Below are 24,931 nucleotides of genomic sequence, written 5' to 3' on the forward strand. Positions count from 1 at the left end.
GATTGAACTTTTATATTTTATTTATTTATTTATGTTTGTTGACCGGGAGTGTCCGACTAGACGTAGGTCCATTTTCAGCGGAGGCCCGGGGAGAAAAGCTCCACAGTTAAAATAAACAGACAGTAGTTACATTGGATTACATAGCGATTCACAATTTACATAGCAATTACTTACAACATATTTACAGATGAAGAACATAGTACATCAGTAGACATCTAGAATCTTTATCTGTGAAGTACATAACAGACATTAACAAATGTTAAAATAAGAAGTTCCTGCTGTATAAGTGCTAGGCTTATGAGCATCTGAGCTTGCTATAATCAAGGTAGTTAGTGGAGTGGAAAGAAAGATAGTGGTTGGATGGGGTAGGTGATATTAGAGTGGGAGTTGCAAGGGCATAGCCAGCATGTTTTAGGTGCACTTTTAGTAAAGTTTTGAAGTGGGTGCATGATGATACGGAGGTAATTGTGGGTGGGAGGGAGTTCCATAATTTGGCTATGGTGCAAGAGAATAGTGCTTCACCAGCAGAGTTATTGGCTTTAGTGATCTGCAAGTGATTTTTGTTGCTGGATCTTAGTGGTCCTGATGGTGCGATAGGGTTGGAGTAGATTCTGGAGGGATGGGACATTTAGTGGATGGTTTACTAGTTTGTGGGCGAGTGAGCGTTGATACCATTGAAGGAGGTGAGGGAGTTCAAGCCAGCCCAGTTCAGCAAGTGAGAGACAGTGGTGACTACGGTAGGATGCCTCTTTGGCAAATTTGGCAATTTTGTTGTAGCAGGTCTCTAGCTTGTTTAGATTGCATTGCCTTAGGTTGGTATATATTGGAGAGGCATAAAGTAGGGTGGAGATAAGGTGGGAATTTGCTATTGAAATCTTTGCTGCTTTGGTGAGAAGATGCTTATTTCTGTATAACGCTCCTAGTTTTTTGTTGACTTTTTTTATGGTCATGGCTATGTGAATGTCAAATTTTAGTTTGTCTATTTCCACTCCTAGCAATGTGGTGTGTTCAGTTGGGTATATAGTGGTGTTGTCTTTCTTTTGCTGAGATGTTAAAGTGAGAGTTGTTTTGAGTATGTTTGGTGGGTTTGAAGATGAGTAGTTTAGTTTTGTTTGGGTTGAGTATTAATTGGGCATCGGATAACCGAGTTTCAACAGAGGAAAAGGCTTCCTGTGTGACTTTTTGCAGTCTGGGTAGGGACTGGGCTGAGCAGATGATGGTCGAGTCATCTGCATATTGTATGAGTGTGCTATGTGTGGTGGCAGAGGCTAGATTATTTGTGAAAACAGAGAAGAGTAGGGGTCCAAGGATGGATCCTTGGGGAACCCCTATGGAGACAGGTGGTTGGGGAGATATGTCATTCTGCCATACAACGGATTGTTGGCAGTCAGACAGGTAACTCTGAAACCAGTTGGTGACTGATTGTGAGAAGGATAGGTTATTGAGGACAGGGAAGTTGTTTGTGTGGGACCATGTCAAATTCTTTAGATAGGTCTAGGAAAGTAGCAGAGGAGAGAGAGCCTTTGTTTTTATGCTGAAGGATAGTGTTAGTAAAGGAGAGTAAGGCAGTGGTGGTGCTATGGTTTGGTCGGAAACCATGCTGAGTATTGGAAAGGAGGTTGTTAGTAAGGATGTAGTCTGAGACCTGAGAGTGTGTACATCTCTATTTTAGAGAGTGGAGAGAGAATAGCTATGGGGGCGGTAATTGGTTAGTTCTGTGGAGGGTCCGCCTTTGTGGAGGGGAATTATATGTTGTTTCTTGTTATATACATGTGTGACACTCGCATCTTATAAAACTTTTTGTTTTATTGAAAACCCTCAAACAAAAAAATGAATACTCTCTAAACCTATTAACTTAATACTAACATGCAAAACTGTGTACACCTTCAAATATTGAAGTTTTATCGTCCATTTGAAAGCAAAAGTCCTAAACTGACAGCTACACTCACAAATGAGTACCCCTAATCATATTAACTTAATACTAACACGCAAAACTGTGTACACCTTCAAATATTGAAGTTTTGCCCTCCTAATGGAAGCAAAAGTCCCAAACTGACAGTTACACTCACATGAGTTAACCTAGAAAAGGTCATCCATGCTAAGATGCTTGGTGCACCGTGCAGCCTGTGCTTCTACTAAGTGATGGATTGGTTTTGTCGTATCTTTATAGCTGTCCTAGCTGGGAAAACCCCTGAATGTTTTCAGAGAATGTTAACTACCTTGGGAAAGTCCCTGAATGCTTTCAGAGAGGTTATCTACTTTGGGGGAAACTTCTGAATGCTTTTAGAGAAAATTATCTCCTGGCCACTGGCCAGTTCTTTTTTCCCTCAGCCAATCCCTCTCCATCTGACTGTAGCCAGTTTTGCTTTATCAGATTGTCTCCATGGAGACACGAGAACCAGGCAGCCAGTTTCTCTTTATCAGATTGTTTCCATGGAAAAATGAAGACCAGCTGCAGAATTGTTACTGAGCATACATGTATTTGCTAGAAAAAAAGCCTCATAATATTCAGTGTTTTTTTTTTCATTTACTTACTCTGTCTTAAAACCTGTTACTAAATCAATCAAATGTCTTTAATCCAGTCCGAAGAATGAGAAAAAGTGCATTATTTTTTATTTTATCATGCTTTATAACCAGGCTTTTTTATACATTGCAGTTGCCTACATTTCTTAATACTGAACAAGAAGAGAGTGAGAGAAAGAGAAGGGAGATGGAAAAGAAAAAAAGAACAGCAACTCTTTACAATCCCCATTACACTTAAAACTTTATAACATGCAAAGAAAAATATGTACTTGCAGTTAACTTTCTCCCTTCTGTTCGCCCCCCCCAAAGTACTTTTCTGAATATTAATGACATGAAGTACAGCATGTTGTCTTTACTGTCTCTCACAAGTCCAACAAATTCTGACAAAATCCAATATTTCCAGATGTTCTTGTTATGTCATATTTCACAAATGTAATTATTGCATTGTAATCCCATATTAAGTTATTGGTTTTATTACTGTTCATCTCCGAAATCCTATCTCTGCTTCTTTTGCAACATGCTCTCGATTCTTATAGTCAACTCTGTTGCTCTCTTCCTTATCTCCATTATTTTCCATTGTTCCATTGAAAAGTTTGGAAATGTTTCACAGGTACAGTCCCCTCTGTGGTCTTTATTACCAGAAGAACAAGACGGAGAATCTCCTTTTCTGTTTCACAGCTTACTTTTTGTTGAGCAAACTTTTGTATTTCCTCCTCACCATGTGTAAGTCATCAAAAAGTTATTTTGTCCCTCCAGGGAAGAATACCTTGAAGACAGCTGGGTACAGCAGTTTGAATCTCACACCTGCACCTCGACATTCCCTGAATAGTGGAATAAATTTACTCCTCTTCTGCCTGGTGTACAGTGAGTAATCAGTTATTCTCCACAAATACTCTGCTGCCTCCCATTTTTAGTACTTTGTCCTTCTGCCACAATTTTGTCAGAATGAACTCCTGCTGGTAGGATTTCATCTTTACTATTAAAGGTCTAGGTTGCTTTCATATAGTCAGGTTTGGGGCATTCACATGATGTGCCCTTTCAACTAACAACTGCTGTGGAATACCAGTTCAGTTGCTTATTTGTGCTTTCATAAAATTAATGCAGTCTGTTCCTTCCAGCTTCTCTGGTATAGTTGAAAGTCTCAGGTTTTCCCTACGTGCTGTGTGCTCTAATTCTATTATTTTTTGAAACATCTCTTCCTGAGCAGTCTCATATTCAGCCAACCTTTTCTTTATTTCGATGTCTGATTTTTGTAGCTTTATCATCTCATGAATATCTATTTAAAGCTTCTTCCATTTTTTCCACCCTTTTGTTGTTTGTCTTGATATACTTAGAGTGTTTTGTTTATTTTAACCAGGTCTGTATGCAGTTGTCTTATATTTTCCTGTAGGTTACTGGAAGTCATGTCTGAAGGTTGCATTGCTTTTTGCTGAACAGCTGCAGAACTTTCTCCAGTCAGTGTTTCTTCTTCACTTTTTATAGCTGAAGTTTTCCCAGGTCTTTTGTATTTCTTTATTTCTGGCATCCAGGCAGTGCACTTACTAGCCAGTTACTGAAATTTACCCATAAACACAAGTCTACTGGCCTTCTCTGCTGAGTTGCTGCTTTCACAGTGGGAGAGCTAGAAATAAGCTGCTACTTAATGTGCAGCCATCTTGGACGGCATACTATGCTATACTGTTGTGCACTTTTGTATCAGACTGTAAAAAGTTTGTTTGCTAATTAGTGTCCTGCATACATGAAGACCTTTGAGCTCACCTTTTATCAATTGTGCATAAACCTCCACAAAAGGTATTTTGGAGGCCTGACCTGGTAACAAGCACAAGCACTATCTTTTCCCATCTGTTTTTTTTTTTTTTCAATTTAAACTGAATTCTTCAAACATAGCAAAATGTTTACCAATACAGTACCTGTCATCTGAGTTAATTAAACCTCTCTCAACCCTTTCAGCCATCTGTACTCGTACTCTGTCCTACCTCAGCTAATACACTGCAGAAGCTGCATAAGAACTCTCATTGTCCAGCAACTTACATCCAAGCCAAAAATCTGTCCTTGAAAGGACAGAGTGTGCGCAGTCAAAGTTGATATGTATGTGTAACCAGTAAAATTAACATAAGCTAAGACCTACAGCTTGTAGAATCTGACTATAAGGACACCTGAGTGTCCATGTACACTCACCTGAAGTACGTAGCTGTATTGGTGCATACTCTGTACTGGAGGACGTGGTTCTGTAGAGTGCCCGACAATACCTAAACCACTGGTATATACTATAGCCTGTAATAATGGGCAATCAGTTTAACAATATTTTGAGTAAACTAAAATAACATCCATTACATAACTTATCCCCCTATAAAAAAGACAAAATGTTTGTGCTGCTTTCATTTTCAGACTACTCCCTCCCCCTTTTTTCCTTTACTACAGTATCTTGCAGCTAGCTCTCTCAATAGTTAACTGCTTGTATAAATCTCTGCGTAGTCTTCTTGGGCATGTATCCTGTTCCCAATAATTCTCCTTTTCCCCCCTCACAGTTTCTGTTTTATGCTGTTCAGCTCATACATTTAACCATCTTATAGGTTCATAGATGATTACTAGGTTAATGTCTTAGGAGCCCTTACAAGCCTAGCAAATGTAACTCAGTTTCATCCAATATATGGCCCCAGAGGCAGGAGGATGGCATGGGTGATGTTACCACTGAACATAAGGGACATAGGCGTTACCCCAGATGCAACCAGCCATTGGTCCAAACCATGTTTACAGAGGACCAGGGAAGGGCTCTGCTTAACATAAATAGGAAGTTTGTTCCAAAGAAGGAGCAATCTCTGAGATAGATATCTATTTTTCCAGCATGTTATGTTTGAATTGCTGACTAAGTTTTGATCCCTAGATTGGGTGACCCCCATGCTGTTTAGCTTGCGATGTGTAGCAGCTACATCAGGTCTGGAGTTGTGAGTGCCTTGTATGTCAGGTATAAGTCACCCTTTAATAGTCAGTAGGAGCCAGAGTAAAGGGATAGGGCTTTTATTCTATATGCATAGGCCATGTTGTTTACACCCTATATTTTCTTTGTGAGAAACATCTGAGGTCACTCCAGCTGCTTTAAGTGCCTAGTCAAGTACATGCCAAATGGTACATCATACATGATTATTGGTCGATTGAGGGGCTGAGTACAGTGGGACTATAATTTATTTGGGATCTGGATGCCATACCTTTATAATTTGTGCAGCATAGAAGGACTTTGTCATACCACTGGGCACAAGTGTGGGCTACTGTCTGTCTGTTTACCTAGATCTCTCACCTGTGAGTCTACTCTTAGGGGTGTGCTATTGATGCTGTAATTTACAGGGATATTTGACTGCCCAAAGAGTATGATGATGCATTTTTTCACATTTAGTATTAGGCCACTGTTCTGGTACCAACCATTTGTCTGATCTACACCCTTCTGAAAGATATATACATCACTGAGGGATTCAGGAATTACCCCTAACTTGCAGTCATTGGAAAACTGTCATTCAAAGGCCTTTCATATTAGCCTTGACTTCAAAGAAGTATATTTCAAGCAGGAGTGGTCCCAGCATTGACCCTGTGGCACACCACTAGTAACTGGCCTCTTTCTGGGTGTGGATTAACTTACTTTAACCATGTGTCTTGTCCACGAGCCACTTGGCCATCCATCTGGTGATGGAGGGATTTATGCCCATTTTTGTGAGTTTATTTATAATACCTGTGTGGGAAATTGTGTCAAATCCTGTGGCCAGGTTGAGGTAGGGAGTATGTACAATTTTACCCTAAACCATGGTCTTCATAACTTATGAAATCCACCAGATTCAGTAGGCATGGCCTGCCCTTGACAAAGTCGTATTGGCTCGGGTCCAATGTTTGGAGGTTTGCTATGTCATTATTTATCAGGTCCTTGATTATTCTTTTCAAGGCCTTACATATAAGACTTGTCAAACTTATGGGTCTGTAATTTCCTGGGTCAGTAGATGGTCCCCTTTATGCAAAGGTATGACTGTTGATGTCCTCCACTGTATTAGGACAAAGCCATTCCAGAGGCTGTGGTTAAATAGAGATCCTAAAGGGCCTGATAAGTCCTGATTTCAGCTGTTTAATAGGCAACCCGATATATTATCATCCCTTATTGAAACCATGTTTTTACCTTTAGAGAACACAGTGATAACTTGTCCTTTGGTGATAATTGACAGCGGAGTAGTGTAGGGTATTTCTTGGGGGAGAACTGGGGGTGATGGGAAAGTGAAATTTGAATTTGTGAGCCAGCAGATTTGCTATATTTTTTGGCTGAGTATAGGCAGTGCTGTCTACAATGAATTCTGCTCATTGTTGGGTGTTGCCCTTAAGATTGTGGACATAACTGACGAACCTTACCTTTCTGATTGTTTTTCTCAACACAGTTACATTGTTGATTCAGTAGTTGAGCCCAGCCCTATTCCCCTACCCTACCCCTCCCAATTCCCACCAAACACCTCCTACTCTACATTTAAAATATCCCAACTCCACCCCTACACTTCTTCCAACCTATCTCTGCATCAAAACAATCAGAACATTCAAATCACAGTTGCCATACAATTAGCATCTCTGACTCATTTACTTAAGTGCTACTACCCAGTATGTCCTTTTAGCAGTTATACTGCTAAAACTATAACTATTTTTGCCCAGTAACATTTTACAGTGCAAACTAGTGTCTTCAACAAAATCCGACTTTCATGCCAAACAAAATTACTCTTACTCAAACCCTAGTAGTGTGCCTCCTCAGCATATTAGCACTCTTTACAACTACCAGACCTTCCAAATAAGTATAATTAATACTCATACAAACTCACACTCTCTGCAGCAACCAAGTCTATCCATCATCATAGCACCCGCACTGTACTAGCAAACCTTCTTAGACTTTTTCAGTTGCAGGTGTCTTAAATCTAAGTATGTTACCATATGAAATCCAGTTAAACTAAAGCACAAATGCATTTTTGACTTGCTTTCATTCTTAAAATATCCATCCAGAAAATCACTGGAGATGTTCATCTAAACCATAGCCCCACACAATAGCAAAAAAAGGGTCTATATTATAACCTCGAAGTGTCAACTCTCCGAACACATACTGATCGATCCGTAAACAGCGAAAGCTGAAAATTGTGAACAGCCACTTCCGCAAATTTTTCACAGGGAAAAATTTTGCTTGGCCGTTATCGGAAATGTGCCCTTTTCTCCAATGTAGAGTTATCTCGGAGTTGGTATATTTAGTTAGAGGGGGTGAAGGGGGCACAGTCCCCCCCACGTTGGGAGGGGGCAAATCCCCTGACTTTATTAGGGTTTGAAAGTTTATTTCTCTGTTCACCGACCAAGCAAATTTTTTCTCTGTGAAAAAATTTGCGGAAGTGGCCATTCGCGTTTTTCAGCTTTCGCTGTTTACGGGTCACCCTTTTAGGTATTCAGAGAGTTGACGTTTCAAGGTTATAATACAGACCCAAAAATCACTCTAACAGCACAGTATTAAATGTACCACTGTCTTTTCCTCTCCCATTCTCCAATTCCAGCCTTCTCTTCTTAAATATCAATCTTAGAAGCATATGCAATAAAATCCAGGAAAGACATGCTTCTATTGCCTTGTATAGACATAATCATAGTTAAAGAGACATGGCTGAAAAACGACATAAATGTCATTGAAATTACCAAACATGCTTTTAGTATAATTAGGCTTGACAGGCCAAATAAACTGCCAGATGGAACTGCCATCATCTACAAGAATTCCCAAAATATAACCACATATACCACAGGGAGATGCCACAGTTTAATAATGCAGAACTGCTTATATCACACCTCAAAATCAATAACAGGAAAACTCTTTATGAATTTTATGTATGTATATATATATATATATATATATATATATATATATATATATATATATATATATCCTACCAGGTAAAAACAATACTACTGTGGAAAATTTCCAGTACTGGATGTCCCATCATATATAACATGAAGCAATAATACTAGGAGATCTAAATTTAGACTGGCAGCTGATCAGTAGCAACAGCCCATCTGATTCCATAAACCTGTATGACTTTATAAGGTTAATTACATGAACTACTAGAGTTGACAGAATTACTAGAAGGCAATCAAACTTAGACTGGACTTTTACTAGTAAACCCCAAAAAATTAAAGCAACCTAGTACCCTTTCAGACAGCCTAAGTGACCATCAGCCTACTTACACTCTCCGAAGTTATAGTGTTTAACATAAATATAATTTACAACCAAGTTTGTAACTCAAAAAACTTTGACAAACATACTTTTATCAAATCCTTAACAGAATATAACTAGAAAATGCTAAAATGTTTTCCCTTAAACTCTGCTATCTCACACTTCAATGAGATATTCCTTAAAATTCTCTGTAACCTTTCCCCAGTACATACTAATATGGTCAAATCCAATCCTGCACCATGGCTGTCAAAGGAAACTAAGAAATGAAGTTTAACAACTAATTTTATATAGACTGTATTGTTCCTCACAAACAGTAATACTTCTACTATCCTCTCAGTATCTGCATTTTCTGCTAAATATCTTCAGCTGTTTGCCATCAGCCCAGTACCGACCCCCACCATTAAAAAACTCCAACATAAGCTAAAGCCAATTACCCAAGCTGCTGACCAGCTCCTCTCAGATTACTTAAAATGGCTACACATGCACTTTCTTTTCTGGACTCTCTACTAATATATAGATCGTAATGCAAAAAATATGTTCTTTCCATCCTTTACTTTATCTTTACATAAAGGTGGCACATCTACAGAGTTTAATAACTACAGGCCCATTGCAGTCCTGTTCCTCCTATCAAAAATACTTTTATGCTCAGCTTGTGTATCATGTAAACTCAAATAATCTGCTTTTGGAAACACAGCATGATTTCAGGCCCTACCACAGCACAACCACCACCCTCCTTCATTTCTGCAACAGTATAAACCAACATAGGAACAATGGTAGCCTAATGTCAGCTGTGTTCTTAGAATTATCCAAAGCCTTTGACAGTATATCACACCAATACTTACTTGCTGAACGCTGTCCTATAAATCTCTCTCAATCCTCCCTTAAATGGTTCCCTTGTTATCTGTCTGTGAGGGAGTAAGCAGTCAAATGGCAATAGGACCTGTCTTCCAGTTACCATAGGTATCCCTCAGGGCTGTCTTACCTTGACCCCTTCTCAGTAATATTTTTATAAACAAGCTTCACACTGCATACACCAAGCAAATATAGTACAATACACTAACGATTTGATTTTAATGTGTACAGCCCCAACAATATCCATACTACAAAAAATCACTCAAATTTCTTTTGCTTCAGTTGAAACCTGGCTGAAAAATAATTCAAACCTGTTCCCTTAATCCCAGTAAAACAAAACTGATGCTCTTCACCCCAAAACATTATCTTCTTCAAAAACAAATTTTCTTGTTTACATCTGCAAATATTAGTAATATTGAGGTAGTACCACAGATTAAATTACTGGGCATTGTAATAGATGACAGCCTTAAATTTGATCAACATATACTTCAAACAGTTAAAAATACCTGTCAGAAACTTGGCTCCCTTTACAGGGCAAAACAATACCTTACAGATCCAGCAAGAAAAGCCCTAGCTTTGTCCTATTTACTTCACACCCTGTTGTATGCCTCACCTATCCTTACAAACCTAAGGTCTACACTAAAATCCAAACTAGCCTGCTATTACAAGTAGCTAATTTTGTTACCAACACTACACACCCAACTTACCATTGCCAAGCCTTAAAACAGCTAAATTATCTAGAGCTTAATAACTACATAACATACTCAGATACTCATGGCATACAAACTGGTATTATCCTGATCAATGTACTGCATTAAAGAAACCTATTACTGCCCTGCACCCCCACAGGGGACCTCCATTTTGGTGATAAATTTATACTAAGTTCTCCTAAAGCGATAATTAGTTGAGGGACTCGTTATAATCTTGTTACATCTCCAGACTCTGGAACACTATCCCTACAGATGTAAAAATGACAGCTAAGCTCCAAAGCTATAAAATCTGGCTCAAACAATACCTTACCTAATCCTGGTCATGATAATGTTCATCACTAGGCTGAGATCTCTATTGAAAGCACAAATTTCTTATTGCTGTATCGCTATCTTCTTGCCCTCTCTATACTTAAATCATTACATCCTTAACATTTTTCCCTCCTGCACTTGAATCCGTACATCCTTTTCACCCCTCCACCTTAAACAACACTTCTCATTTTTCTGTTTTTCTAACTGTCCCATACACTGCTTTTCCCCTCTCATGCATCCCCTGTATATCTGAGTTAGAAACCATCTAGATGCAACAGTTTGGAACAGGCAGACTAAATAGAACTAGTCCTATACCACACTCTGTCGGTCATATGCTACTACCACTGTCCTCATATACATTACTGCTAGCTACCCTCCACTCGTATATAATTTTATAACTTTCTTCATTATATCTCTTGAACTCTTTTCAAGCCTATTCAAAGTTTCCTTCCTACATAATTTTATCACTTCATTACCTATCTTGCACTCTCTTTGCAAACCTTTCTCTATTGAATTGTAAGAACATTAAGCTTCTTTACAGCATTTTCTCTTCATCTATCTTAATCCATTTACTTCCTGCAAGATTTTAGAGTGAGAAGAACTGTGTACGCTTATAAATGTTGATGTAAATACTTTACTGTATGTACCTGCCTTGTAGTTATGTTTGTTTTTGTTCGTGAGATCTGTAACTGTTGTTTTTCTACGAACTGTCTGGAATTCACTTGTTAATATAAATAGTGATGAAGCTTTACTTCTCAGGCCTCCGCTGAAAATGGACTCTATCCATTCTGGATTTCCCAGTCAACAAAGACAAACAAATAAATATATTTTCATGGCAGTTAAAACAGACTGTATACCATGTGTTTACACTTATTCCTGTTCCTTCTCCAGCTCTTCTAGTATTTGATATAAAATGTTTTTCAGGGAATGCTTTTAACTTAATCCAGGAAAATTTGAGGATGCAGCAAGGATGTAGAGCATTCTTCTCACTGGACTGACATCAGCCTCAGCTTAATATGCAGAGACAAACTTTTATCACTGCTAAGAAAGGTCCCCAACAGATAACAGAAGAGACAAACAGGCCCTTTCACCTAGGTAATGATGATTTTTGTGTGGCTCACATACCTCTCAGCCTCTTAGAGCAAGAAATATGGACAAAGCCATCAAACATGTGGGTAACAAAGGCCCAAAAATAGGGACATGTTTTAAATATTTTTCTTACAAGCTCAGAAAATTGACAGAATAACAGGTTTTGCATTAGTATGAATTTTCTGAAGGGTATGAAGTCTGAAACTCAAATGTCTGTCATTATGGTTTGCCAGAAAACCACAATTTTATGAGAAACAGACCAAAAATATGAGGCAAAAAGCTGGATATTCTGTGAAAAACTGTACAGTTGAGAGGTATGGTGCCCAGTATTTTTATAGATACTGAAAATAAAGATTCATCTGATATTGTTAATCTTCGTTCATTCCTTACGTGTGGGTAGTCTGTTCCGACCTCGGAACTGAGCCGGCCATCTTCTAAGCTTGCGCCAGCTACAGACTCTTGAGCTAAACTCTTACCCAGAATTACCCTCTCCCTGTTACCTCAGATTTTGTTTGCCGCATCGCCATTCGGTCGTGTCAAGCCACTTCTCTTGTGCTAAGTACAATGTTTTTCTTCATACTAAGTTAATTTGGCTGCAATATCTAATTTTCATGATGATGTCCAAGACTCTTCTCTTATGTCACACAAATTGTGCAAGAGTTTCATAAAAGGTGTGAATGGCCTAAAATCCCCTTTTAGAGAACCTACTCAACCATAGGACCTGTCATTAGTCTTACAAGCTTTGACAATGCCACCTTTTGAACCAGCTTTTTTCTTGCGACCTCAAATATCTGTTGTGGAAAACCTTGTTTTTAGTCACCATGATTTCTGCCAGACGTATCTCTGAGCTTCAAGCCTTATGCATCAAGAGACCATGTTTGATTTTTCATAGAGATAGTGTCATTGAGAACTAATCCTTCCTTTCTGCCAAAAGTGATTTCTGAAATGTCCATTAATCAAACCATTGAATTGCCGGTTTTCTTCCCCAGTCATTCAAACAGAGGAGAGTATTGCCTACATACCCTAGATATTCACAGGTAGCTGGCCTAATGTGACTAATTGGGTCAACAAATGATAAATAAACAGTGTGGACAGATCAAGAAAGTAAACAGACTGGTTACAACTGAAGTTCAAGAGGAAAGGATTAGATGCAACTAACAAGCCTCCAAAAGGATTAGTACATTCGCTTTTCCTTTCTACTTTCCTGCTAGCACTAGGAGACAGATTTTAAGCCCATCTTTCCTAATGTCAGAAAATAACTAAAGACAAATGAGTACTTGAGGCATTAATTCAGGGAGTTCAACCGAGTTTCTTTAGAAACTTCGTATGCAGCTGATTCCACAGACATGACTGCATCAGATATACCAGACTGTACATTGACGGTATCAGCTATTAAACAAGGCAATATAGTTGGTATCCTCAAATCTTGCAGATCAGGGTTCTCTCCAGGCTGTTGCTTGTACTCAGAAATGGCACAGACTTTAATTCTTTCAGGACTGTAATTTGTATAAATACCTCTTCTATTGATAAAGGAAGTTAAATAATGCCATTGAACTGTGAAGATGTCTACTAACTCCATCTTAAAGCCATCTTCCTTGAAGAAATTTTAGATTTCTAATAGCTTGGCATCACTGTCATTTTTGAGTTATGTACAGAAAACTAAACCTCAGTCAGTCAACCTGGATTCTTTCCTATATATTGAAACAGAGGTGAATCCTTGTATTGTTTGGATGACCACAGACAGCTCAGACTTTATGGGTCAGAATCAATTCTTTAGTTGAAGCTTCACATTTTTTGTTCTTTTATAATAATAAATTAGCTTTTAAAGTTTATGGAATTACTATATCTGAAAGGTTGACTGCATTAAAATCTTTTAGGAGAAATGCATTAAGACTGCCTTTTTGCCTAGAATGTAGTCATAAAAGGAATTCAGCTACTTTTCAAAAATAGCATCCTTAGATTGTTTGCACAAAAGTCACATGGATTTCACTGAATACTTTTCCAAGGCAACGCTAACTGTGTTCTTTGAGAACAAAATTATTAGATCTATGTTCCCCAGGAGGTGATCACACAGGCAGATTAACCTGAGACTCTTCTTTTGAAAGATGAGGATGATGGACCTTCTTATTCCAGATACAAAAGTTGTACACTTACTGTAATGTTTGAACTAGATTGGATGAATATCTCCATCCCTGTCAACATACCTTCTCTTTCCTTGCTCCTCTCTCTTAATGTTTGTTCCATTTGATTCTTCTGGTGCAGCATAACAGAGGTCTGCAGAGGAAGCTACTTTGCAAAGTATTATAGGTAAAAGGGGAGAGGCTAGATGAGCAAGTATGTTTTACATGCTGAGCTATGTAATGTGTACCAGCCTTAGCCCTCCTGTTGAATAGAGTGGATGTTTTTCATCCAGATCTAATGTTAAGGTAAGCATCTTACAGAGTTGTATTTTTAGTATCTTTCCAGTTAGTGTTGGCTTAAATTTGACTTGTTCATTTATCTTTAGTACCTTTTTCTTTTTGCTTTGGTCTTCTCATCAAGGCTCATCTGACAGAAAAAAAAAACTTGGGAAGGAAGAATGTCTCTTCTTTTATTAGCTTAGCTCCACTGATGTTGGCTGCTAGATTAGTTTGTTTTGGGTAAGGCTTTTGTTTAACTACAGCTGATGAAAATCTTGCTGTGAATTATCTTGTATAAGGATGAGCTTCTTGAAAACTGTGTACTGGATATATTCCTAAAGATACTGAGTTTTGGTAAATATCTGCATGATTAATATTTTGTAAGGCAGTTCACTCCACCTTTTTCTGAATAATGTGTTTCTGTTCCTAGGAGAGAATGGATGTTGCACGTAGTATTGTGGAAAATATCAAGAAATGTAGACCTCAAATGGTGCAGGATATTGAAAGATTGTGTGATGCATACATCATTTTGGCAAATATGGATGCTAATCAGTGGAAGGCTCAAAGAAGTAAGTATCACCTCAGGGTGTTCAGCTTGCAGTATATAGTGAAATAAAAATAGCTCTTGTAAGCACTCTCTGAATTAGTGGGATTTTTGTCACAGTTTTCACTAAGTTTGTCTTGCACCATCATACATATCTACATTGTTAGATATGTATGGCAAACAAAATGAGATGTGCCATCTTCATTTTTCTCCTGTATTACAGACTGTGGCTCGCACTTTATTTTATACTGAGGCAAAAAGTCCAGCACAATGCAATTGAATCTTTTTCCCTTTCAGCGACTAAGTCTTAACTTGTCCAGAATTTGAGTACTGCTTTGAGACCTACCCAACAAACGTTTAAGACTTAGCTAGTATCCAGTACCCATCTTTGACATTAGATTTATTTGTTCCAAAGCCAATTTTGAAGCCAACTTTGAATTCAAGGTCAGTATAGCTTGGTGTTGGCACCTTGATTTTCTTCGTGTTTCTCTGTTGCAGTCATCACATTTGGGTTATACCTGCCAGGGTAGCCCTCGGCCGGCCTGAATACCAGAGGCTTAGTATTTCTGCTTCTGTTGCTGTCACTTCAGGACTGACGTCAGGTCGTCAGTAGTATAAAGTAAGGCAGCTGACACCATTACATCAGTCTTTCTTGCCATGGACCCAGAAGCAGTTCACACAAGTGCCGGTCGGCCGCTACCTGAATTTCATCTACCGAATTTAAGTCTTCTAAAGCTAACTAACCCGTTGGGAATCCTTTTTCCTTGCACTAACCAATGTAAGAAAAAGTTAATTGTCTCGCCTGTGGAAAGCAGATACCACACCGAGACTTTCATTCCTACTGCGTCACTTGCTTACGCCCAGATCACGACATTCTCCGCTGTCACTTCTGTGCTTTGTTCAATGCCAGAACTGTCCATTGTCAGGACCTTATTGTAGCTAGATATTTTTGCTTACAGTCCTCAAACTCCGATATGGCTTCGGTAAACCATCCAACAGCAGATCTTCCAGAAAAACATAAGATAAAGACAGAGAGAGTCCGCACAGGTCCAAACCTACCGACGACGCTCTTGTTAAGCTAGTTGTCAGTTCCCCGGTCCTCAGTGAGGTGCTTTTGCAGCCCCTGATGCCCGCTTCTGTGGATTCGCAGGCCGCTACCGAAACCCTTTCAGAGTCCGGTATACCGCAAAACTTTTCTTCGACTAAGGATCCTGCAGTTGTCTCTACTTTGGATGGGTCCAGAGCTGCTGAGCAGGCTTCGGCTTCCGAGGAAGTCCTTCGCACTACCGATTCTCGACTCAAACCGATGTCTTCTTTCACGACTACCGTTCTTTCAAAAACGACCGAGTTTCTTAGGCTCAGAGTGCGAACTATGCCCAAGAAACCAACGTCCCAATCTCAGGCACCTGCTTCCTTTCCTCAGTCTCAAATGCTTAAAATGGCAGAAAACCTTATGCTGATCAAGGGAAGCCAAGCTACCCCTTCCAAAAGGAAAAGAGATCTGTCCCCTGTAGTTTTGTTTGAACAGGAGTCCGCTGACTCTGATGCATCTAAATATGAAGACATGCAACCCCTATCTGCTTATGAGGATTCTGATGCAGAGGATTCCATTCCTTCAGCCTCTCCCCCAGAGGATATTTTCCTTTGGAAAAACCCTTCACACCTTAAGGAAGCCTTTCCAATGGGAAAGCCAGGACTACCCTCAGTCTTAAAAGAGACTCTGAATTCGTAGATCGTCCACAGCACAGATCCTTGGCCATCCCCCAGTCCTGGATGATGTGGAGGATGTTTTCTTAAAATCCAGCTCAACTCCTGACACCCACAAAACCAGACTGCAGGTACTGCAGAGCCCCTGACTCACACAAATTTCTTTTTAAAAATCCTACTGCTGATCCTGAGGTAATTTCTCAAGGGCCTAAAGGATTTAAAGTAACCTCTGCTAAGAATCCCACCCCCCTCAGATAGGATTCCCACACACTAGACAGATGGGGTAAAAAAGTATACACCTCCGCTGCTCTTGCTATCAGAGCAATCAGTTGTCAGTTCCATATGCTAAAATTTCAGCAACATACCCTGGAACTCCTAAAACAAAAAATATCTTCCTTTCCTGCTTGTGCAGAATCTAAATAGTTACATGACTTAATGCATTATGCAAGTCATGTAACTAAACACACCTTGCACTGTGGTTTTGACACCCTAGAATGTTCTTGCAGGGCAGCAGTCACCAGATCTGTCCTTAGAAGGGATGCATGGCTTAAAGAGCAGCCCTAGCCAGACCATGTTAAATCTAAATTGTTGGATGCCCCCTTGCACAAAGACAACGTATTTGGCACTAAGGCAGAAGAGGTCTTTAAAAAGATGGAAGAAAAAGCAAAATCTATGCAGACAGTTAAGGATTTCTTACAGGTCCAGCCACCCAGGTTCAGCAGGCATTGTCCCACCAAGCACTGGTCTTTTCCTGCTCCCACCAGGCCAGCTCAGCCCAGACCCCCCCCCCAGACAGCAGCCACAGGGAATGCAGAGATCTAAGCAGTGGACTACCTCCATTTCAAAACCAGGGAGTTGTAAGCCACCTCCTTATGGTAAAAACTCACAATGACTCTCCTCCCCCACTCCCTTCCTCTTCAATTACTCCTAGGAGGAAAACTCTCCTTTCACACAAGCACCTGGGCCACCATTACCAACGACCGTTGAGTTCCCAACATAGTGTCCCAGGGATACAAATTTTCTTTCTACACCCTTCCAACTTCAAAAGGGTTCCCAGATCTACCCCCAAACCAGTGGGCAGAGGTGCAAAATTGAAGGCATTAGAGCATGTTCCTGCTGAACAGAGAAAGGCCAAGGTTTCTACTCCAGACTTTTTCTGGTACCCAGAAAAGAGGGCACCTGGCACCCCATCCTCGATCTATCCTTTCAAAACACTTTCCTGGTGATCCCAAATTCAAAATGCTAACCCCCCCCCAGCAGTTGCTAGCCATGCTGTCCAAGGATGCTTGGCCAGCCACCCTAGACCTAAAAGAGGCCTACCTCCATATACCTTTCAGGGAATCATGCAGGAAATATCTTTGTTTCAGGGCAGGATCTCAGCACTTTCAGTTCTCTTTGCTTACCTTTGACTTATCTACTGCTCCCAGAATTTTCACAAAATGTCTGGCTCCAGCCATTGCCTTTTGCAGACAAAGGAATATCCAGATTTACCCATATTTAGACAACTGCCTCATTCAGGCAGACAGCCAGGAAAAGCTGTTTATGCACCCGGCCTTTGTAAAGTCCCTACTAACCTCCCTAGGGTACACAATCAACGAAGTGAAATCCAAACAGGTACCCACCAGAAGGATTACATTCCTGGGAGCAAGCCTGGACACAGCTTCCCAGATGGCATTCCTTACACCAGAGAAGCTAACTGTCCTGACCACCTACTTCTCTCAACTTGCCACCAGACCCCAGCTATCTGCAAGGAAGATCCTGCAAGCTCTGGGGTTCATTGCATCTTGCATTCTACTCATTCCATATGACAGACTGCATATGAAGAAACTACAATGGTACTTAAAAAGTTTTTGGTGTCAGCACTCTCAAGACCTAAAGACTCTTATGCCTATAATACCTTGCCTTAGAAAAGGTTGTCTTTGGTGGACAACAGCATGCTCCCACAACAAGGGACTACCTTTCTCACCACCCCCGCCGCCTAGACCCTCACCACAGACGCATCAGACTATGCCTGGGGTGCACACCTGGACGGCAGGTGCATACGGGGCCAATGGAGACCACAGCAAATCCATCTACACATCAACCAGAAAGAGATGATAGCTGTCCAACATGCCTTGAATAGCTTTCAAGCTCCTTCTGTCCCCAGGGGCTCTTCAGATTAAAACAGACAACACCACTGTTATGTGGTATATCAGCAAGCAGGGAGGGACTCACTCCTACCCCCTATGCAGGCTGGCCATGACAGTTTGGCACACAGCCTCTGCCATGCAACTCCACCTGTTAGCACAATTCCTACCAAGTACTCTCAACTTTCTGGCAGACCACTTAAGCAGAAATCTTCTGGACCCACACGAGTGGCAACTCAACAGAAGAACCTTCACCCTAATTACTCAGAAATGAGGCAACCCCGTAGGTCGACCTCTTTGCCTCTCACACCAGCCATCAGCTCAGCAAGTTCTGCACCCGGGAGCATCACTGCATGGCTTGGAAAGTGGATGTCGTGTCCTTCCCCTGGGTCACTCTATCGGTCTACGCCTTTCCTCCACTACCCCTCATCCCCAGGGTACTGCTCAAAATAAAGGAGGAAAAGTCAAGGACAAATCATATAGCTCCAGACTGGCCTCACCAGCACTGGTACCCCTTGCTGCGCTGCCTGTCCCCACTGCCACCATGGCATCTTCCTCAGATTCCAAACCTCCTGACCCAGAGGGAAGGGGAATTCATGCATTCCCAATTGCAGACATTCAATTTGGCAGCTTGGCTTATTCCCTAACCCCCCATTCAATCTGCCAACCTCAGTAAACAGGTTCTAGATGTAATACGTGAGGCCAGAAGCCCTAGCAGTAGAAAGTATTATGCTGACAAATGGAAAAGGTTCTGCACCTGGATTCAGGTTAAGGGAGCCAATATGGCACATCCGTCCGTCCGTCCCTCCCTCCCTCTCATCCTGGATTACTTAGCTGACCTGCTGCACAGTGGCCTTTTTCCTCTGTTAAAATTCATGCCTTTATCTGTGCTCATTTTCCAACTGAGCAGCCCCCTTTCTCACACCCTTTGATCAAACAGTTTGTAAGAGGGGCTAGCAACTTGAGGCCACCCAGAAGAGCACCAACCCCAGCCTGGGACCTTAACTTTGTGTTGGAAAAGCTCACCCTCCCCTCCTTCGAACCAGCCTCTTTGGCAGAGCTAACATTTCCTTCCTGGAAGACAGCTTTCCGTCTGGCCATCACTTCAGCCAGAAGGGTCTCTGAGCTGCAAGCACTCATGGCTGTGGAACCCTTCATCATCTTCCATGCTGACAGGGTATCCCTCAGGACTAACCCATCCTTCATGCCCAAGGTGGTGCCCAGTGTGGCTCTCAACCAATCCATTCATTTGCCCACCTTTTTCCCTAGCCCACAGAACAAGGGGGAAATGATCCTGCACACTCTAGATGTGCACAGACAGCTCAGATTCTATCTAGACAGAACTAAATCCTTCAGAAAGTCTGATCAATTGCTGGTTAGCTTTACTGCAGGGGAAGAGGGCAAAGCCATCTCCAAACAAACCATTTCCAAATGGGTAGCACACTGCAGCCATTTCTGCTACAAACAACATGGAAAGCCTCCCCTCAAGGGTATCAGGACTCACTCTGCCAGAGCAGCCTCCACCTCTGCAGCTTTCCTCAGAGAAGTCCCTACCAGGGACATCCTGGAGGCTGCAACCTGGACATCTGTTCACACCTTTACCAAACATTACCACCTGCCTATCTTCTCCATATCCAGGGCAGGGTTTGTCTCTGCAGTCTTGCAGGGCATCCTTGCCAGCCCCTAGTTTCCTAGACTGCCTCCATCCATTTCTTCAGCTTTGGGAATCAACCCAAATGTGATGACTGCAACAGTGAAATACGAAGAACATAATACAGTTGTGTACACTTAGTAGATGTTCAAGTGTATTCACTTTTGCAGTCCTGGTTTCTCTCCCTCCATCCCACTCTTCTTTTTTCTTACAAGGAACATATTGGTGTTTACTTTCTATTGGTGAGGTTCTTCCACCAGAACCTGGCTCCCACTTGGGGACTCCTGACAGGTTAGGGCAAGAAAAACTGATGTAACGGCATCGGCTGCCTTACTTTCTACTGCTGACGACCTGACATCAGTCCTGAAGCGACAGCAACTGACGCAGAAATACTAAACCTCTGGTATTCGGGCCGGCCGAGGGCTACCCTGGCAGGGATAACCCAAATGTGATTACTGCAACAGTGAATACACTCGAACATCTACATTTATGGTAAGTGTACACAACTGTACTTTACTGATGCCTTTGGTGTGAATTTTGGGTTCCTTTTTGGCACTAAAGAGCACAGTGCTGGCATTTGAATACTAGAAAATATTAGCCACTCCACTGAGGAGATCAGATCAGACAGAGCGGATATACCTTTGAATTTGGCTCCATACCAGGATGTACAGCAAATCTTGAAGCCTTGTGTACCAATTGTGAATCCCAGAAACAGAGGGTTCCAAAAACTGCAGATGACCCAGAGCCGCCTTCCAGTCATTTGGATGACTCCCATCAGAATTTTCCTAGAAATGAAAGAAAGATGTTTAAAAGGAAGCAGATGAACTCTACAACAAATTCTCTCACACATCTGATTCAGACATCCATGAAGGGGGATGGTAACCACAGTCCCCATCCAGATGACCCCAAGTTTAGGAAAATATTAGAATTGATGGGGCATTGTGGAGTTTGACCTATAGAACCCACTTTCCTAGGGAGAAGATTCTGATAGAGAGACCTTTTATACTGTTCCATCTGCATTGTTGGGTAGGTTTTCCCATAGACTGTATGTGTTGTGGATATGGCAGTTAAGGGACACCTTGCAAACTTGACAATGGTAGAGGTGGTTGATAAAAGAGATCCCTTGGATGAGAGCCTGGTGGTCCAGCCACCTGATAGACTCTTGAGTGATGGATTGAAAGGGAAATAGCACCTTTGCATCAGGCACTTTCACCATCAGAGCTCTCCGTTACCTAACACACACAAATTGCTTCCAGTGAGACTTAGCCAAACAGACACTGGAATTGCTGAGAAGACTGCCTACCCCTGATACCCACTAGCAAATTGAGTTACAGATTATGTCTATACTGAATATTTCCACTCTGTCCATGCAGCTCCTCCACAGTACATTCAATGGAGCAGCTAGGACAGGCAATGCAGTACAGTGATATGTCTGGCTTAAACTTTTGATTTTTTGATGAAAACTTTAGGGTGTCATTCACCAACAGCCCCCCCCCCTTCCTTGGGTCCTTACTGTTTGGACCAAAGGTTAAAGAGAAGCTAATCAAGAATGAGCAGGACAGCTAGATGCTTTCTACTGAAGGAGTCATATTTGTGGCCCCACATCGGACAATCTCCAGTAACCCAAAAGGCCCTAACAATTTGTAGTATAAGAAATCTTGTAAGTATAAGCTATCTCCTTCTACCATTATGTGGCAGCATCTACCAATATAAATCCTAGATATTCTTTATAATCCCAACAAGTTTTATTTTTCACAAATGGTTGTGAGTTAATATCCTTAGACTGTAAATATTTTCTCCCCCCTGCTAAACCACCGTCTGTAAAGGCAGCCTTAATTTTCTGGCTGGAAATATTTAGCTCATACCTTCCAACTAGAGCCTTTAAACTGCTCTTTGCTGATACTTTTTCTGCCATACTCACCTCTAGTGTTCTTTCCCGCTCCGTTCGCTCTACGGGCTCACTCTTCTTCCCTACCCTGCCCATCTGCCCTCAGTACTCCTAGCTTTATTCCTGTCTTACCCCACCCTCTCAGCCTAATTACCCAATACCAGCTCCCCCTCATTACTCCTCCCACCTATAGCCATCCTTCTTAAACTCTGTAATCTGTACTCCACCCAAAAATTATAGTCCTTTCCTCTTTCCTTAAATCTCTAGAATACCTCCATCACTTTTTAGCCCCTACCTTCTTCATAGCCTTCTTTATTTTCCTAACCACTCATACCACTCTGTTTGCTCCAACATGCTCTCAAGTTATCACACCCTCCACTCCTCCAGCCTCCTCTTTTTGTTCCTATTTCCCTTATACTATGCTACCTCATATTCCACCTATGCTTGTCCAATACCACCTGCAAAGACAACTACCATACAAACCCACCTTCTCCCTCACTCTTACTCCCATTTCCACTCTATCTCCTCTTCTCTCATTCAGCCCAACCTTCTGCACCTATTCCACCCTAAACTCTTCTCCTCTAAAGTCAAGACACTGTCACCTGCACCAATCTACAATCTACCAAAATTCATGCCTGGCAGACCAATATGGCTAAAGGATATCACCTTCAACAACCTAGTCCAAGCTGGTGATATCCATCCTAACCCTGGTCCTACATCCTTTATTAACAACACTCATCCCTTACTCTCTTCCTCCTATCTGAACACCCTAAAGATTTTTACAATTAATGCACAAAGTGTAAACAACAAAGTACACTAATTTCAAGCTTGGTTAAGCCATAATCAACCAGATATCGTAGCCATCTCCGAAACCTGGCTCAAGCCCTTTATTTCCAACTCTGAGATTCTGCCCCAGGATTTCATTGTCTCAGAAATGACCGACTAAATAAAAAAGGTGGAGGCACTGCCCTAGTCTACTCCAACCTTCTTACCTTATTTCCCCTCCAAATTCCAATTCCTGAACACTGAACTAACTGCTGGAATTCTAAAACTAAATAAACATAAAAATATCTGCATCATTGCCCTATATATCTCACCTGGTAACAATATCTCTACACTCGAAAATATTCTCCTATGGGCCTCTAATAAAATTAACTATGAAACTTATATCCTTGGTGATGTGAATATTAACTAGAATAAAATCAGTTGCCCCTCTCCCTCCCTATCTATTAACCTCTATAACTTCACTCAAATAAGCCTCTCAATCACTCGACCTAACAAAATAAACCCTCCTGGATAGATTGGATCCAAGTATCAGATACAAATAAAATAACCAGTTCTGGCACAATTCCTGATACTTTTAGTGACCACCTCCCAGCCTTCATGCATCGCTCAACTAGTTCCTCCCCACACCAGCATCAGTACATTCAAACTCGTAACCTCAGTAGCTTCAACCCAACTACTTTCCCAAATACTTTCAAACAAATGAACTGGCAAATTCTAAACATCCTTCCTCTTGATAAGGCTATGGAATACTTCAACTCTGTCTTCCTTGATACGTAAAACTCACTAGCACCACTGAGAAACAAAAGGATAAAAACTAAAACTGCTCCTTGGCCTTTCAAAGAGACAAAGCAGATTATGCACCTCAGAGACAAACTCTGGAAGCTTTACCAAACTGGCCAATACCTTGCTCCAATATAAACAGCCCCGCAACCATGCAAAACAACTAATCACCAAAGACAAAAAATCCTACTATATCAAACTTCAGTCCAATAACAATAAAACCCCCGAAAAATTCTGGAACTCAATAAACTCACTCCTTAATCCAGGCTCCAAGAATAATCCTTGTCCTGACCCAAGTAAATCTGACCTCGTACTAGGCTCTGAATTTAACTCATTTTTCATAGACACTATTACTAACCTCACCAAGACATTTCCCAATAATAACCCAACTGCCCTACACTCTCCCCCTTTTAACTCACCTCATCTATTTGAACTCAAACCCATTTCCACTAACTTTATAAAAAAAACTTTTGTCCAAACTTAAACCTTGCTCTAATGCTCCTGACAATATTCCCTCTTCCTTCCTAAAATGTGCTGCTGATGGCATTGCTCTCCCAATCAGCATCATTGTCAACCGATCCATAAAAGAATCATACGTCCCCAAACTGTGGGGCTCAGCTTATATTCTTCCTCTTCATAAAAGAGGCAAAAATACCAGCATCTCAAACTTTCGCCACTCTGCTTTGCTCTCACAATCTCCAAAATCCTAGAAAAATGCATCCACCTCCAACTTATGCCTTTCCTGATCCAAAACAATCTTCTCACTCCTACCCAGCATGGCTTCCATCCAGGCCATAGCACAATAACCACTCTACTCTCTTTCCTAGAAACTGTCAATCAAGCCCGAGATTCAGGACACTTAGTTTCTACTGTTTTACTCGATCTGTCTAAAGCCTTTGATACTGTTTCCCACAAGCACCTTCTCTGTCATCTCTCAAACCTTAATCTCTCACATAATGCTTTATCCTGGTTCTCCAGCTGTCTATCAGACAGATCACAGGCAGTCAAATGGAAGAACTCCATCTCTTCCTTCCTACCTACCCCAAATGGCGTACCACAGGGATCCATCCTTGGGCCAATGCTTTTTAACATCTTCATCAATAACTTTCACAATGCTATTCCTGATGCTAAAATATGCTAACAACATTCAATACGAAGATGATGCAACCTTAGTCTGCTCTACCTCAAACCTCTCTGAATTGCTGACTCATACCCAAACTGCCTTCTCAGCAACTGAAAACTGGATCCGCCAAAACCACCTCTCTCTCAATGCAAATAAATCAAAAAGTATACTATTCCTTCCCACAAAGACCCTCTCCTATGATAAAAACAACTTAAAGTCTATAGTGA

At 41.1% G+C, this 24,931-nt stretch overlaps 1 protein-coding gene across 3 annotated transcripts in view; it reads left to right on the forward strand.

Moving 5' to 3' along the window:
• The window catches only part of ATM (ATM serine/threonine kinase), a 3,174,581-nt gene that overhangs the window by 2,705,317 nt on the left and 444,333 nt on the right, over positions 1 to 24,931 (forward strand). For all 3 annotated transcript variants that reach the window (XM_044072618.1, XM_044072619.1, XM_044072620.1), the window contains one exon: positions 14,530 to 14,668. In XM_044072618.1, the coding sequence (XP_043928553.1) occupies positions 14,530 to 14,668 (139 nt within the window). The remainder of the gene's footprint in view (positions 1 to 14,529; positions 14,669 to 24,931) is intronic.

This window comes from Protopterus annectens, chromosome 5.part0 (genome assembly GCF_019279795.1).
Source record: "Protopterus annectens isolate FY-2018-M chromosome 5.part0, PAN1.0, whole genome shotgun sequence".
Lineage (NCBI taxonomy): Eukaryota > Metazoa > Chordata > Ceratodontiformes > Protopteridae > Protopterus > Protopterus annectens.